The sequence below is a fragment of the Nematocida parisii genome, assembly GCF_000250985.1.
Source record: "Nematocida parisii ERTm1 unplaced genomic scaffold supercont1.3, whole genome shotgun sequence".
Lineage (NCBI taxonomy): Eukaryota > Fungi > Microsporidia > Nematocida > Nematocida parisii.
In genome coordinates, this window is record NW_013524648.1 from 45,082 (window position 1) to 56,548 (window position 11,467).

Here is an 11,467-nt window from a genome sequence, read left to right on the forward strand (position 1 = left end):
ATATACATTTCTAGCTATAGATTTTAAAATATAGATAGAGTGTTAATATTTCATAGATTGCTGTGATAAGTATATACACAGTATGCTGCATGTAATAAATTATGTTTTATATTATATATTCTGTACTGTACTTTTTCTTTTTTATTTGTAAATTTCTTGCATGCCAAATAATGAGAAGACAGAAAGCGATGAATACAGCGAGATAGATCAAAGTACAATGGAAGAGAATGCAACACAAGAACTGATAAATAACATGCAATCCGGAAAAAGGAGGCTACAAGAGGACAGGTCATTTATCCAAGATGCCACAGAAAAAGCAGATATGTACTACAAAAAGCTTAAAGAGGGAGAAAGTGTTCCAACTTTCTATTTAAACCTACCGTGTCCGCAGTGTGGCTGTCAAACAAACGGGCATGGCCAGAAGCACAGATTAGAAAGAAAGTGCCGAGTATGCCTTCTGACTTTCCAGCTAGACACTTGGCTAATGCATATTTTACGGTATAAAACCCCACTAAAACACATACTTGATCGCTCCCTTGGAAAAATAATAGGCTCACTTAAAGTACTAAAAGAGCCAGATACTATTCCAAAGAAAAATTTAGAAAAAAAGATCCAAGAAGCAACAAATGAACTTGCTGAGAAGAATAGAGAACTAAGCGAAATCGGAAATAGCCTTAAGAAAGAGCTGGATGCAGTGAAGGCAGAAGTAGAGGAATTATATGCAGAGTCTAAGCGGTACAAAACGGAACTAGCTCAAATGAAGTCAGATATTAATAGAACAGCTCAAACAAGCAGTGCGGTAAAACCAGGCGTAAGTCCGAAAGCAGCTAGCAAAAAAGCACAGGCACCAACACATGCCATTTCTCCGGTTAAAAAGAGCCATGCCTCTAAAGAACAACCTGAAAAATAAAAATTAGTCATAAGATATATGAATAAAATCATTCTGTTTTTGTGTATATAATAATTTTTTTCGAAATATCCCAAAATAACCTAAAATATTTTTATATAGGTGTGAATAGAAATTATTTCTGGTTTTTTTCGGGTTATATCTATACTTAATTGTGCGGTTCTATATGTGTTCAGTTTGGTATAACACCTTTAATTAATGGCTTGCCGTTTTTTTATATTTAACTGATGGTAGGTTTATTTGTTTAATAAGTATTAGTTTGTTTTATGCTAGCTATACTGGCCAGTAATTCTTCTATTATACGGTCTAGATCAACGCATGCGGAGTCATTCTTATTAGCCAAGTTCTTAGTAGAAGAAGAACTAGCTTCATCAAGTGAATGAAATGGTAAAGAGTTCTTTAAGGCGCTGTGTGGATGTAGATGCATATCAGAATAGTTTTTTCGTCTCTGATAATTTGTATCATCCAAACTCTCCTGTGGTTTTAGTCGGGACCTTTTCTGTGATATAGCTTCGCCTTTTGATACTTTATCATGGTACACAATTGAATCCGCTGTGGATGGTTCTGATATTAAAGGATTCTTTTTTGGTTTTGGATATGATTCAGTCGCTTTTATATTTATTGGGCGAGTTAGCCAGCGCATACTTGACTGTTCTAAATTACTACTTTCTTTTTCCTTTGGAGAAGGAAATTGTGGAGATGACACATGATCTTTATCGCTTTGCTTCGAACTGGTAGAAAGACATTTTTTCTCTCTGGGTTCCTGCTTATGGTCTGTGTCTAATAGGTCATACGTTAGTGTCAATTTAGGTAGCGGGTAGGTCTTTGCTTCACTTAAATTATAGCTGGTTTGCGCATGCATCTTCTCCTGCTGAACGTCTCTGCGAATAATATGAGGTGATTTTTTAATAGTTGAACTATGCTCTAAACATGGCCTATTTGATTTAGTTACTAGGCTATTCACAGAAGAAGTGGGCTCTTCTGGATAATTAACAGGATTTTTTTCCTCAGGTATCTCTATCCTTGCTCTTTCACCTATCCAGCCTTTTCTCCGAGATGCACTTGGCCTTATTACTATAGTGTCATCACTAGAAGTGCTACTTCTTTCTCTATTCCATTTATCTGCATTATTTCTATGTTCACTAATAATATTTTTTCTATTTATACTTGATGATCGTTTTGTAGAGCTTATTGTTGATAATCTTTTAGAGTCGCTCGGTGATTTGGATGATGTGTTGCCACGGTTTGTATTTGTTTTTGATCGAGAATCTTCACGACTGCTTCGATCAGTTCCTTTAATAAATGAAAAGGCTGATGAAATTTTGTTAATTATCTTACTTGCTTTAGACTTTTTCTTTGTAGAAAGTGGTAAACAATCGTTATGGGGCATTGTTTTATAAGATCTATAGCAGTATTCTTCATCTTTCCAAGAAGAGTGCGCATTCGGGTATAATTTAGTAGATGAAACATCCGGGGCTATGCAGGATGGTGCATCAATTGAATAATAGGTATGGGATGAGCTGGTTATTGTACTTTCTGAATTACTTCTATTTCGCGATGTCATATGTGATGAAAGTGTGCTCTTTCTATTTTTTGAGAATGGCGCCAAATACTCTGAATCAACACACTCTCCTTTTTTAAGGCTATTGGTATTTCTCCAATATATATTTTTATCCACCTGTGGCGAATAAAATCCTCTTCTATCTACTTCATATGATATAGCATGATTAGAGAAATAATCATCGCCGTTATATGTTTTTACTGGTGCATTTATCTTGTTAAATGGCACCTCGCCGTTCTGTAAAAAGTGAATGTTGTTCTCAGAAATAGAATGAACATATTTCCTTTCTACAGGTATTTGCATGTCTTCAACTGGATCTATAGGTATAGACATAAAATTATTCCTGCCTGAAACAACTTGGAATAATTGCATCTTCAAGTCCTTCTGCAGTATATAATCACAGAACTCCTGCCCGCTGTATCTATGGAATATGGTCAAATACTGATCAACATACTGTGTTAGCTCATATAATGACAGATTGGAAAATGCCTTTCTTATCCGCCTACAACAAATAACTTCCAATTCATCGTATACAGTAGTAAAATTTAAAATACAATCCTCAGCTGTTTTCTCTCTACGCGAATTAAAAGAATGATTTATCATACCACTGCTTTGCTGATTGATTGATTGAAATATGTAATGATCTATTAAATGTGTATCCCTCTGTGGGAATATTTGCAGAATAGTGAAAATATGCCGAGCAATTAAGTTAGACACTATTATCTGTAAACAAATATTTGTTGCCTGGGATATATCAACAGCAATGTCTTTTCTTATGTGCTCTTTATTATTTCCCATAAGCACTTCTGCAACACCAAATAACCTATTGATTAGGTCTGCATGTGTTTTTATATTTTCAATTGGGTAGATATTTTCATCTATTATGTTTATAACCGTCAATATTCTTAATATTTCCGATTGTGTATTTACTTTTAATAAAAGCTCAAGTGTTCTTCTTGCGCCTATTATACTCTTATCCATATTATGCGGCTTTTTTTTTATTTGTTCCTCTAATATAATTACCTTGTGTAAATCCCTTACCAATAAATTGTCAAGTGGTCTGCCCCAGAGAGAATAGTTTATCATTTGTGTGCTTCCATTGACCTGTGATGAATATAATGCTGTAATCAGTAAATGAACCAACCAAGCATAAATATATGGATAAACAGCATTCTTCTGTTTGATCAGCTTCATAGTAAAATTTCTGTTTTACTTTTTTTAATTTAAATGAAAAACCAGGTATTTTATGGTTTGTAGGACATAAATAATATCTTACTTTAAATAAATCATATATAGTTCACATTATGTAGTTCAAATTCAGGACTTAATTTAAATTTTATTATGCCGCGAGTATAAATAAAGTCGGCAGTAATAATTAACTCCAATTAATCTAAAACAGGCCCCATCTAATTATTTACAATAAACATAGCTTAGAACACAGTATGAACAAGTATAACAGTGAACTTTAACAGAGTTTGGTCAATTGCTATTTAAAATTATGCGAGCTGTGTATGATTTATTAAAAATAAATATTATTTATGCCCTACAAATTATATTCTAAAGTATTTTTATTACAATCTGAAATTTACATTTCGGGATATTTTTATATTATAACTTATACCGCTCCTTTATATATAAAAAGGTATTGTTTGGATTTGTTGCAAACGTATACTAAGCACTAGCTATATTAATAATTTCAAAGCAGTATGGAAGATTTTCTATTTTTATTTACAACGTATATTTAATATTTTAATTATGTAGATTTATGCTCTCTAGTTAAATTACTTTTATGTTCACTAAAGGACTTTATTCTTTTTTTATTATTAAGAAAAATAAAATAATAGCAATTGCACAGTGATATAAACCAAAAAACCGCCATTTATTTCATGCACTTTATTTTACAGAAATCGCAAATGCTCTTATTTTCTGATCTGCCCCCATTACACCATCTGCCTGTACTTCTCGAATTAGCAGACTTGATTTCTTCTCTTCCGGCGCATCTAATTTTATCTGTATACCATCAGAACCGGCAGCGCCGCCTGCTGGAGTAAAACATATACTGGTGATTCCTTGATTAACAGCTTCTTTCATGGCAACTTCAATTTTTGGTGATTCTATGATATAAACCATAAGAACATATGACCCAAATACCAAGTTGCTTTGGTCTTTTGCCAATATTACCTGTAGAGAAGCATACCCACTAAAATTACTTTCTTTTATGCAAGATATATTATGTCCATCTATAACGAAGACCTCTGGCGCTGCCTTTTCTCCGTAGACATTCCAAAGAAAAAGCACAACCGATACTATCCTTAAAACTAAGCCCATAATACACGAAAAACTCTTTTCTATTATATCTTAAATAATCAAAATATAGAACTGCACCTATTGGCAGAATTTAAAACCTATTTTAGAATGATTGTATTTTTGTCTTATACATGGCAGTTGGTAGATTCCTTGCAGGTTAATCAAAACAGCCCTATTGGTACATTCAATTCTTGGCCATGCACTCTATCTACATAATGAATTGTGTATTTACTTATATATACTTGTCTACTCTAATATACCAAAGCATTTACACGTTAGAGAGCGCTTTTAAATTTCTAAATTATTTCTTTATACTTCCCCTAGTACATCGTTTATATAACTGTGTGACAGGCAAGTTATAAAGGTTGTGTGCGTGTGAGACTTTGGTGTGTTGCTTTTATTTATTTGCTTAAGAATAGCAGTAGAAGATATTCTAATGCTTATATCCAGACTACAGCAGTCTTTTCTATAAAAAGCAAAGGATAGTATTTTAACATGGTGTTTTTTCACTTCACTTTCTGCTACACTGCTTACCATGCATACTTTCTGAATAAACAGAAGAGCTTTGTAATACTGCACATGCTTTGGGAATAGGGCACTGTCAGATGCATCTAGCCGCTGGAGTGCTATCTTTAAGGCCTGGTTTAGTATTATTGAATCCATGAATGCAGCAGAAATAAGAAGGCCTACTTCTTTCAGTGCGTCTGTCTCATAGTTAGATAGGGTGTGTCTAATGAATTTTTCACTTTTAGAATATCCCATGGCCCAGTACTTCAGACCCAGTATTTTTTTCTTGCAGATGGAATATGCGCTCATATTTAAGTTCTCAGGGGATTCTCTCCACTTATTACACTTGGTAATGCAAAGCAGCCAATAAGAATAAATTAAATCCAGCCCATCCCTTGCATAAAAGCCAACAAGCATACACTTTACTCGAATAGATACGTGTCGCATCATAAACCAACAAAATTAGGAAGATTATGCCAGACTTTCCAAACAGCTATTTAAAATAATCTGCCATGCAGTCAACTTGAAGCGCAAATGCACACGAAAAACGAAGCTTTATACAATACTTCTATTAAAAACGAGCATATACTAAAATAATGTAAATTGCTATAGTAAAGGGTTAACCAATTAATTCTAAAAATAGTGTTAAAAATACCCTATTTACAAACTACCGTAAAAGAATTAATTCTCTTATATACAAATAGCACGTTTCATATCTTTTATGCGTGTGGATGGATAGATATATGCGAACAAGTAAATCACTCAATTCCATCCAGCTCATTTGCTATTTCATGGTTTGTATCTCTGTGGGTGGCCTCATCTGCACGGATTGCAAGGGTTACATCCAATAATGTAGCATTGCTGGGTAGATTCCAATACTTCTTTGCTATTTCAGGCGCTGGTACATTTGGAATTATTCCTGCTTCAATTTCCTTAACCATTTCTGTATACGAAATAATTGCCTCTTCTTCTAAATATCCAACTAGCCGATGCGCAGTCCGCTTTGAAATAAGATACAGCAGCAAATACGCATTAAAGAACACGCCCTGCAAACCCATTACAATCAGTCTTTCAATAAGCAACGGCTTTGCTACCTCCATCCATGTCATTAAGTGCATTCTTTCATTCTCTGCCTCAGCTAGAAGTATTCTAATATTAGAGTCATCCTTCATGTTTCTAAGCGACTTTAAGTGGCGAATCACCCCCCCAACCATCCCAGGAATAGCAGCAACCGTCTCCAAAACAATCGCCCTGTGCACATACCTCCTATAAAATACAACATCAGCAATCATCCGCAGCCCTTTCACAGTTCTCCATGCAAAAATATCTGAAAAGTCCTTTTGTGGTAAATGTTTTCCAACCTCTACATCCACACTTTCCAACTCATTGTGTGTTATTTTTTGCAAAAACTCTGGCCGCACTACCTGCGCAGGGTGCATCTCTCTTACACTTTGCATATTTTTTAAATTAACTTTTACACCATAATAACCCGAAAATTCCTTACACTAATTGTACTTTATTTTCAGCCAGACTGCATATGCTTCTTTTTAGGTTTCTGGGCATTTCAATTTACTCTTTTTCTTGGTCATAGTATCCAAAGTATCCTTTAAACCGCTCATCCCCAAAATAATTGGCTTCTGCGTCCTTGTCTTTATATTCATACTGAATGGCCTGCTCCTGCCCGGCACCTTTATCATGCCATCCAACGCCTTCTGAGTACTCTTCATTATACTTCCATGCTTCGCCTTGGGAATACTCGGGCCACTCTTGAGTGTACTCTTCTCTCTCCCGCTCCCTTCTATTGTATAGAAGGCCGCAGGAACTGCACAGCCACTCATTACTATTGCCCCTTTTCCAAAGAGGTGTTTGAACTACACCGCATCCTCTACACACTCCTTTTTCAATATTATTCTTAATTGCCTTTGTTTTTCCATCGGGTGTTACACTAAATGGTCTATTACTCCCATGCAGTCTCTGATATAATCCACATGCATTACACAGGAGTATTTTATTGCTGGTGCTTCTTCTCCATGCAGGAGTTGTGGTTGTGCCGCAGTTAGTGCACACTCTGAACTTAGACTTCTTCCGGGTCATACTCTTTTCCTTCTTGGCTTTTTTCTCTGTGTTTGGCCATGGATCGGCTGGTTTCTCCCGCTCTCTTTCTTCTGTCCACTGCCAGCCCTCTCTGCTGTAGTCCTCTGGCCTGTATTCATTGCTTCTATAATCATCTGGCCGATACTCCCCATATCTATCTAATGACTCTCCCCATGAAGGCTTTTCTGTGTACTCTTCTCTAAATGAGTAGGGCTCTTCTGTATGGTAGTTCTTCTGGTATTCTGGAGTATTTGTGTACATGTCGGCATGGTATTCTTCTATTCCCTCCTTGTCATCACTTATTTCCTCTGAATATTCATTGATATTGTTCATTTGATTATCTATTTCTTGTCTCGTTCTCTCCGTCATATGTTTATAAATCACAAATAGTTTAAGATTCAGTCTAAGACATATTATTATAGATTGATCTGTTTCTGTAAGATTCTAAATAAATAAACAAAAGATAATTTTGATGGTAAAGATAATAAATATTTCATTTTTTTATATAAAGCAGCTAATGGTGCAGGGGGTATTAAGCAAAAGAAAGGGGAAAGTTGTTCAAAAAAAGAGAATGAGTCTGTGCAAGTATAAGAAAATAAAGAAAAAGTGCGGATCAAAGGAGAAAGAGAAGAGACAAATAAGAAACCAGATTGAAGAACACTTAAAAGAGAAGAGTAAACGAGTATAAAAGTATTATAGCTCTTTTTATACTTGCAAATAAAATTATTTCTATACGAAATAACCCGAATATTAGAAGTAACTCAGTCACACAAATAGAGCGAACTTTATTGTAATAAGAGAGAATATGAGATAATTAATGGAACTGTCTTTGTTGTTGAATACAGAAGACACTTTATGATATCTAATATAAACAATAATATACAGAAATATAAACATATGAAAAGTGTATTTATACAACATAGAATCATAAATAATAGAACTATAGTATGTATTAGCACAGTTAATAAACATTTAGTAATAGAAATAACTTGAAGTATGGTGTTGCATAGTATGCAATGATTATTGTATTAAGTAACGAAATAGACGGTTTTATTTATAGTATAGTGCAAATAATAATTGTACTATGCACAAGAAGTGGTAGGCCGTTCTATAATTTAGCATGTCTTTATAAAGAGGATTAGAGTTCTTGGTTTATAATTGAATGCCTTTTATAAATTTGTGGTATATTACTTATAGTAACTAAGAGCAATAATAGATTGAAGTTTAGAAAATCTTAGAAGTTAAAATTTAATAGCTTTCTAGTACGCTCTGCAAATAGCAGATAATTACTAAAATTTGGATGTGTTTTTAGAAGTATTATAGTGATTAAACTTGGTTCACTCTATGTGCATTCTTTGGTTGGCATAGAAAATAATCGAACTTCTCTGAAGCAACCAGTAGTTTTTTGTTGTATGCTACTGCTATGAGAAATAAATTTTACTTTTCTTGGCGTTGGATATTTCGGGCTGACTCTGTAATAATTAAATAATAGTCAAATAATAGATGACCTATGTATTTATTAGGTAGCTGCTACGTATTAAATAGCACTCTTACTTCTCCACTTTCTTATATAAATAGTAGTAGACAGAGTGGCTGCTGCCACCCCAAAGCATCCTGCAAGTCTGAATAGGCGTTCTTTGTTCTGGATATCTGTTCTTTCAGTGTTTGAAAAGGTATAATAGCTTAGTAGTCCAGAAAGGAATGGTGCCAGCCCACTATACACTCCAGTGAATATTCCCTGTGCAAGTGTCTTTTGGTTTGGCTTTGAGAATTTATGTGCTAGTTTTACAGCTACATATATAAACAGCGCGCTGTATACTGATTTGAACAATTCAGCAATAAATGGCATGTAGTATGTAATCCAGCTCTGCTGTGGCGTAAAAGAGTAAATTAGCGAGCGAGTTGCACCCAGGGATATTCCCACAGGCAGCAGTGCTTCTAAAGTAACCCTGTCACCAAGCCAAATGACAATGCTCCATACAAATAGCTCTCCTATTGTACGCACAAAGTATATGTATGCTTGGTCTGATTTGCTTTTTCTGGTATTCATAAGATACTCACTCAAGTATGCCTGGAGAGAAGATCTAGAAATACCACTTCCCATTGCACAGAGAATAAGCGTTGTGTAGTTTATGCTGAATAGTTGCGAAATAAACTTGGCATTTGAAATAACCACTTTGAATGGGTATAAAACACCACCGCAGAGAGTGTTAAATAGCGAATTTCTATTTTCTGTTTGAGTTTGCGTTAAAGTTCTTCTTTTTTCAGCTTCCTCTGCACTTTCTTCTGCATTCTTTGTATGCTTGACTTCATCTATATTCATAATGCAGAATAATATACATGCCACAGTAATAGTTCCAAATAAAAGCGTGTTTAAAAGGATGCTCTTACTGAGGAACTTCTTGTCGTTAATGAGCTTCTGTATTACCATGTTAATAATATATGTAATACTGTGCCCAAGTGTGCTGAACACACGAATGTTGCTGTACCTATGCCCCATGCCTCTGCTGTTCAAAATGGCCAAGCACTCAGCATCAATTGTTGGAAGAATTGAAGAATCTGCTATTATGTGAAGGCATCCCAGAAGAACTACTAACCTCTTGTCCTCTACCATTTTATTAATGAGCATGAAAAGTGTTAGTATGAATGTACACGTGGCAATAAATGTGGCAATGAGTGGCCGTATATATTTTTGGGATATATACGTGGATGTAATTGACCCCCCTAGTTTTATTACACTTATCATCTCAACTAGCGAGTACTCTTTTGAAGAAAGCTCAAATATTTCCTTTGCTATAGTTTCTCTATAGTTATGTGAGGAGTATATTACTATGTGTATAAAGAAATAGATAAGTATAAACTGGACTAGAATAAACCTATTACTTTGGTGGGACTTTTTTGTCTCTGCTAACATTAAAATCAGGGGTAAAAGTTTTCCATTTTTTATACTTTTATTCGACAAGAAAACTATATTTAATTTTATCAGAATTGAAAAATTTTAATGTCAAATAATAAAAAGAAGCAATCAGCTAAAATAATAGGAGGAATCATTGTGACCATAATCATATCATTTCTTATTGTGGCATTATTCCTGAAGCCATCATTAATACCACTAATAGGGGCTTTTTTGGGAGTTAAAGCAATTTTTGACGCCATGAGTAGTGGTAGCTCTAAATGAATAACTTTTTAGTTATTTAATACACACATACATAAATAATTATTTACAATATTAGAGTATTGTAGCATGGTTTATAGTTCTATTTAGTTATTGTATAACTAACTTAATAAACTTATAGAGAACATATTTTGATTAGACATGTGATTATAATAAATCCTTTGAATATATAAATTCTAATGTTGCTGCTTATGTCAAGATTTTATGTGTTATAATACTATACTCTATATTACACGCATAAAAATAATTTTTATAGAATGTTTTAGTTATTTTTATAAATTCCCTTTTATTTATGTTCTTCTCATAGAATAAGTAATAGAAATTATTTGAGCATTTAATAGTAAAAATTTCTTTTCATATTGTAAAACAATTCTGGTACATTATTGACATATTTCAGCTACATCTGGATATTTATATGATTGTAACAGAATATTTATAGCAGTTTATTATTTTAGTTAAGATAGGATATGTAGATTGTTGGTTCTTTGTGGGCACTCAGCGACCATACGCGCCTCAGCGGTGACATTGCACTGTGTAGAGTAATGGAACAATTGACATAATGTTAATATATGTGCTTCTATCATTTATGATGTAAATTCGCCTGTAGCGATCATAAATAATAGAAGCATAAACTTTTATATAGTCTCTGGAATTTAATAAATACGAAGTTTAGTTATTACTAATAGGAGTTCAAACTTGCAAGGAAGGGAAAACCGGCTTAGATGTTTTAATATACTAAGCATGACATAATATTGAAGTGCCTTGTTTTTATGTTTAAAGTGCTTTCTTGTCTAATTGGATATGTTCTGTGCTAATATATATTTATATACTATAGTTTTCCATACTATATAGGCTCTGCCCTAGAGGCATGCGGAACGGCTTAGGAAGTATAGGGAAGAGTGTGTAGTGCTTGAAG

General features: G+C 34.1%; 9 protein-coding genes across 9 annotated transcripts; 3 read left to right on the forward strand and 6 right to left on the reverse strand.

Annotated features, from left to right (window-relative positions):
- Positions 1–160: 160 nt before the first annotated feature.
- On the forward strand, positions 161–917 carry NEPG_01176 (uncharacterized protein; the record flags this gene model as incomplete). The annotated part of the gene is made up of 1 exon (XM_013203550.1): positions 161–917. The coding sequence occupies one exon, from the start codon at positions 161–163 to the stop codon at positions 908–910; it is 750 nt and encodes a 249-aa protein (XP_013059004.1). The 3' UTR covers positions 911–917.
- Positions 918–1,136: 219 nt separating this feature from the next.
- Positions 1,137–3,662, reverse strand: NEPG_01177 (uncharacterized protein; the record flags this gene model as incomplete). Its single annotated transcript, XM_013203551.1, has 1 exon — positions 1,137–3,662. The coding sequence occupies one exon, from the start codon at positions 3,660–3,662 to the stop codon at positions 1,152–1,154; it is 2,511 nt and encodes an 836-aa protein (XP_013059005.1). The 3' UTR covers positions 1,137–1,151.
- A 699-nt stretch (positions 3,663–4,361) lies between these two features.
- On the reverse strand, positions 4,362–4,796 carry NEPG_01178 (uncharacterized protein; the record flags this gene model as incomplete). Its single annotated transcript, XM_013203552.1, has 1 exon — positions 4,362–4,796. The coding sequence occupies one exon, from the start codon at positions 4,794–4,796 to the stop codon at positions 4,362–4,364; it is 435 nt and encodes a 144-aa protein (XP_013059006.1).
- A 288-nt stretch (positions 4,797–5,084) lies between these two features.
- NEPG_01179 (uncharacterized protein) lies at positions 5,085–5,732 on the reverse strand (the record flags this gene model as incomplete). Its single annotated transcript, XM_013203553.1, has 1 exon — positions 5,085–5,732. The coding sequence occupies one exon, from the start codon at positions 5,730–5,732 to the stop codon at positions 5,085–5,087; it is 648 nt and encodes a 215-aa protein (XP_013059007.1).
- Positions 5,733–5,765: 33 nt separating this feature from the next.
- Positions 5,766–6,739, reverse strand: NEPG_01180 (alternative oxidase superfamily protein; the record flags this gene model as incomplete). Its single annotated transcript, XM_013203554.1, has 1 exon — positions 5,766–6,739. One exon carries the CDS (start codon positions 6,737–6,739, stop codon positions 6,041–6,043), a length of 699 nt encoding a protein of 232 aa, XP_013059008.1. The 3' UTR covers positions 5,766–6,040.
- Positions 6,740–6,796: 57 nt separating this feature from the next.
- Positions 6,797–7,745, reverse strand: NEPG_01181 (uncharacterized protein; the record flags this gene model as incomplete). The annotated part of the gene is made up of 1 exon (XM_013203555.1): positions 6,797–7,745. One exon carries the CDS (start codon positions 7,743–7,745, stop codon positions 6,852–6,854), a length of 894 nt encoding a protein of 297 aa, XP_013059009.1. The 3' UTR covers positions 6,797–6,851.
- Positions 7,746–7,848: 103 nt separating this feature from the next.
- On the forward strand, positions 7,849–8,263 carry NEPG_01182 (uncharacterized protein; the record flags this gene model as incomplete). Its single annotated transcript, XM_013203556.1, has 1 exon — positions 7,849–8,263. The coding sequence occupies one exon, from the start codon at positions 7,849–7,851 to the stop codon at positions 8,062–8,064; it is 216 nt and encodes a 71-aa protein (XP_013059010.1). The 3' UTR covers positions 8,065–8,263.
- A 414-nt stretch (positions 8,264–8,677) lies between these two features.
- On the reverse strand, positions 8,678–10,290 carry NEPG_01183 (uncharacterized protein; the record flags this gene model as incomplete). Its single annotated transcript, XM_013203557.1, has 1 exon — positions 8,678–10,290. One exon carries the CDS (start codon positions 10,288–10,290, stop codon positions 8,914–8,916), a length of 1,377 nt encoding a protein of 458 aa, XP_013059011.1. The 3' UTR covers positions 8,678–8,913.
- Positions 10,291–10,377: 87 nt separating this feature from the next.
- Positions 10,378–10,677, forward strand: NEPG_01184 (uncharacterized protein; the record flags this gene model as incomplete). Its single annotated transcript, XM_013203558.1, has 1 exon — positions 10,378–10,677. The coding sequence occupies one exon, from the start codon at positions 10,378–10,380 to the stop codon at positions 10,552–10,554; it is 177 nt and encodes a 58-aa protein (XP_013059012.1). The 3' UTR covers positions 10,555–10,677.
- Positions 10,678–11,467: the final 790 nt, after the last annotated feature.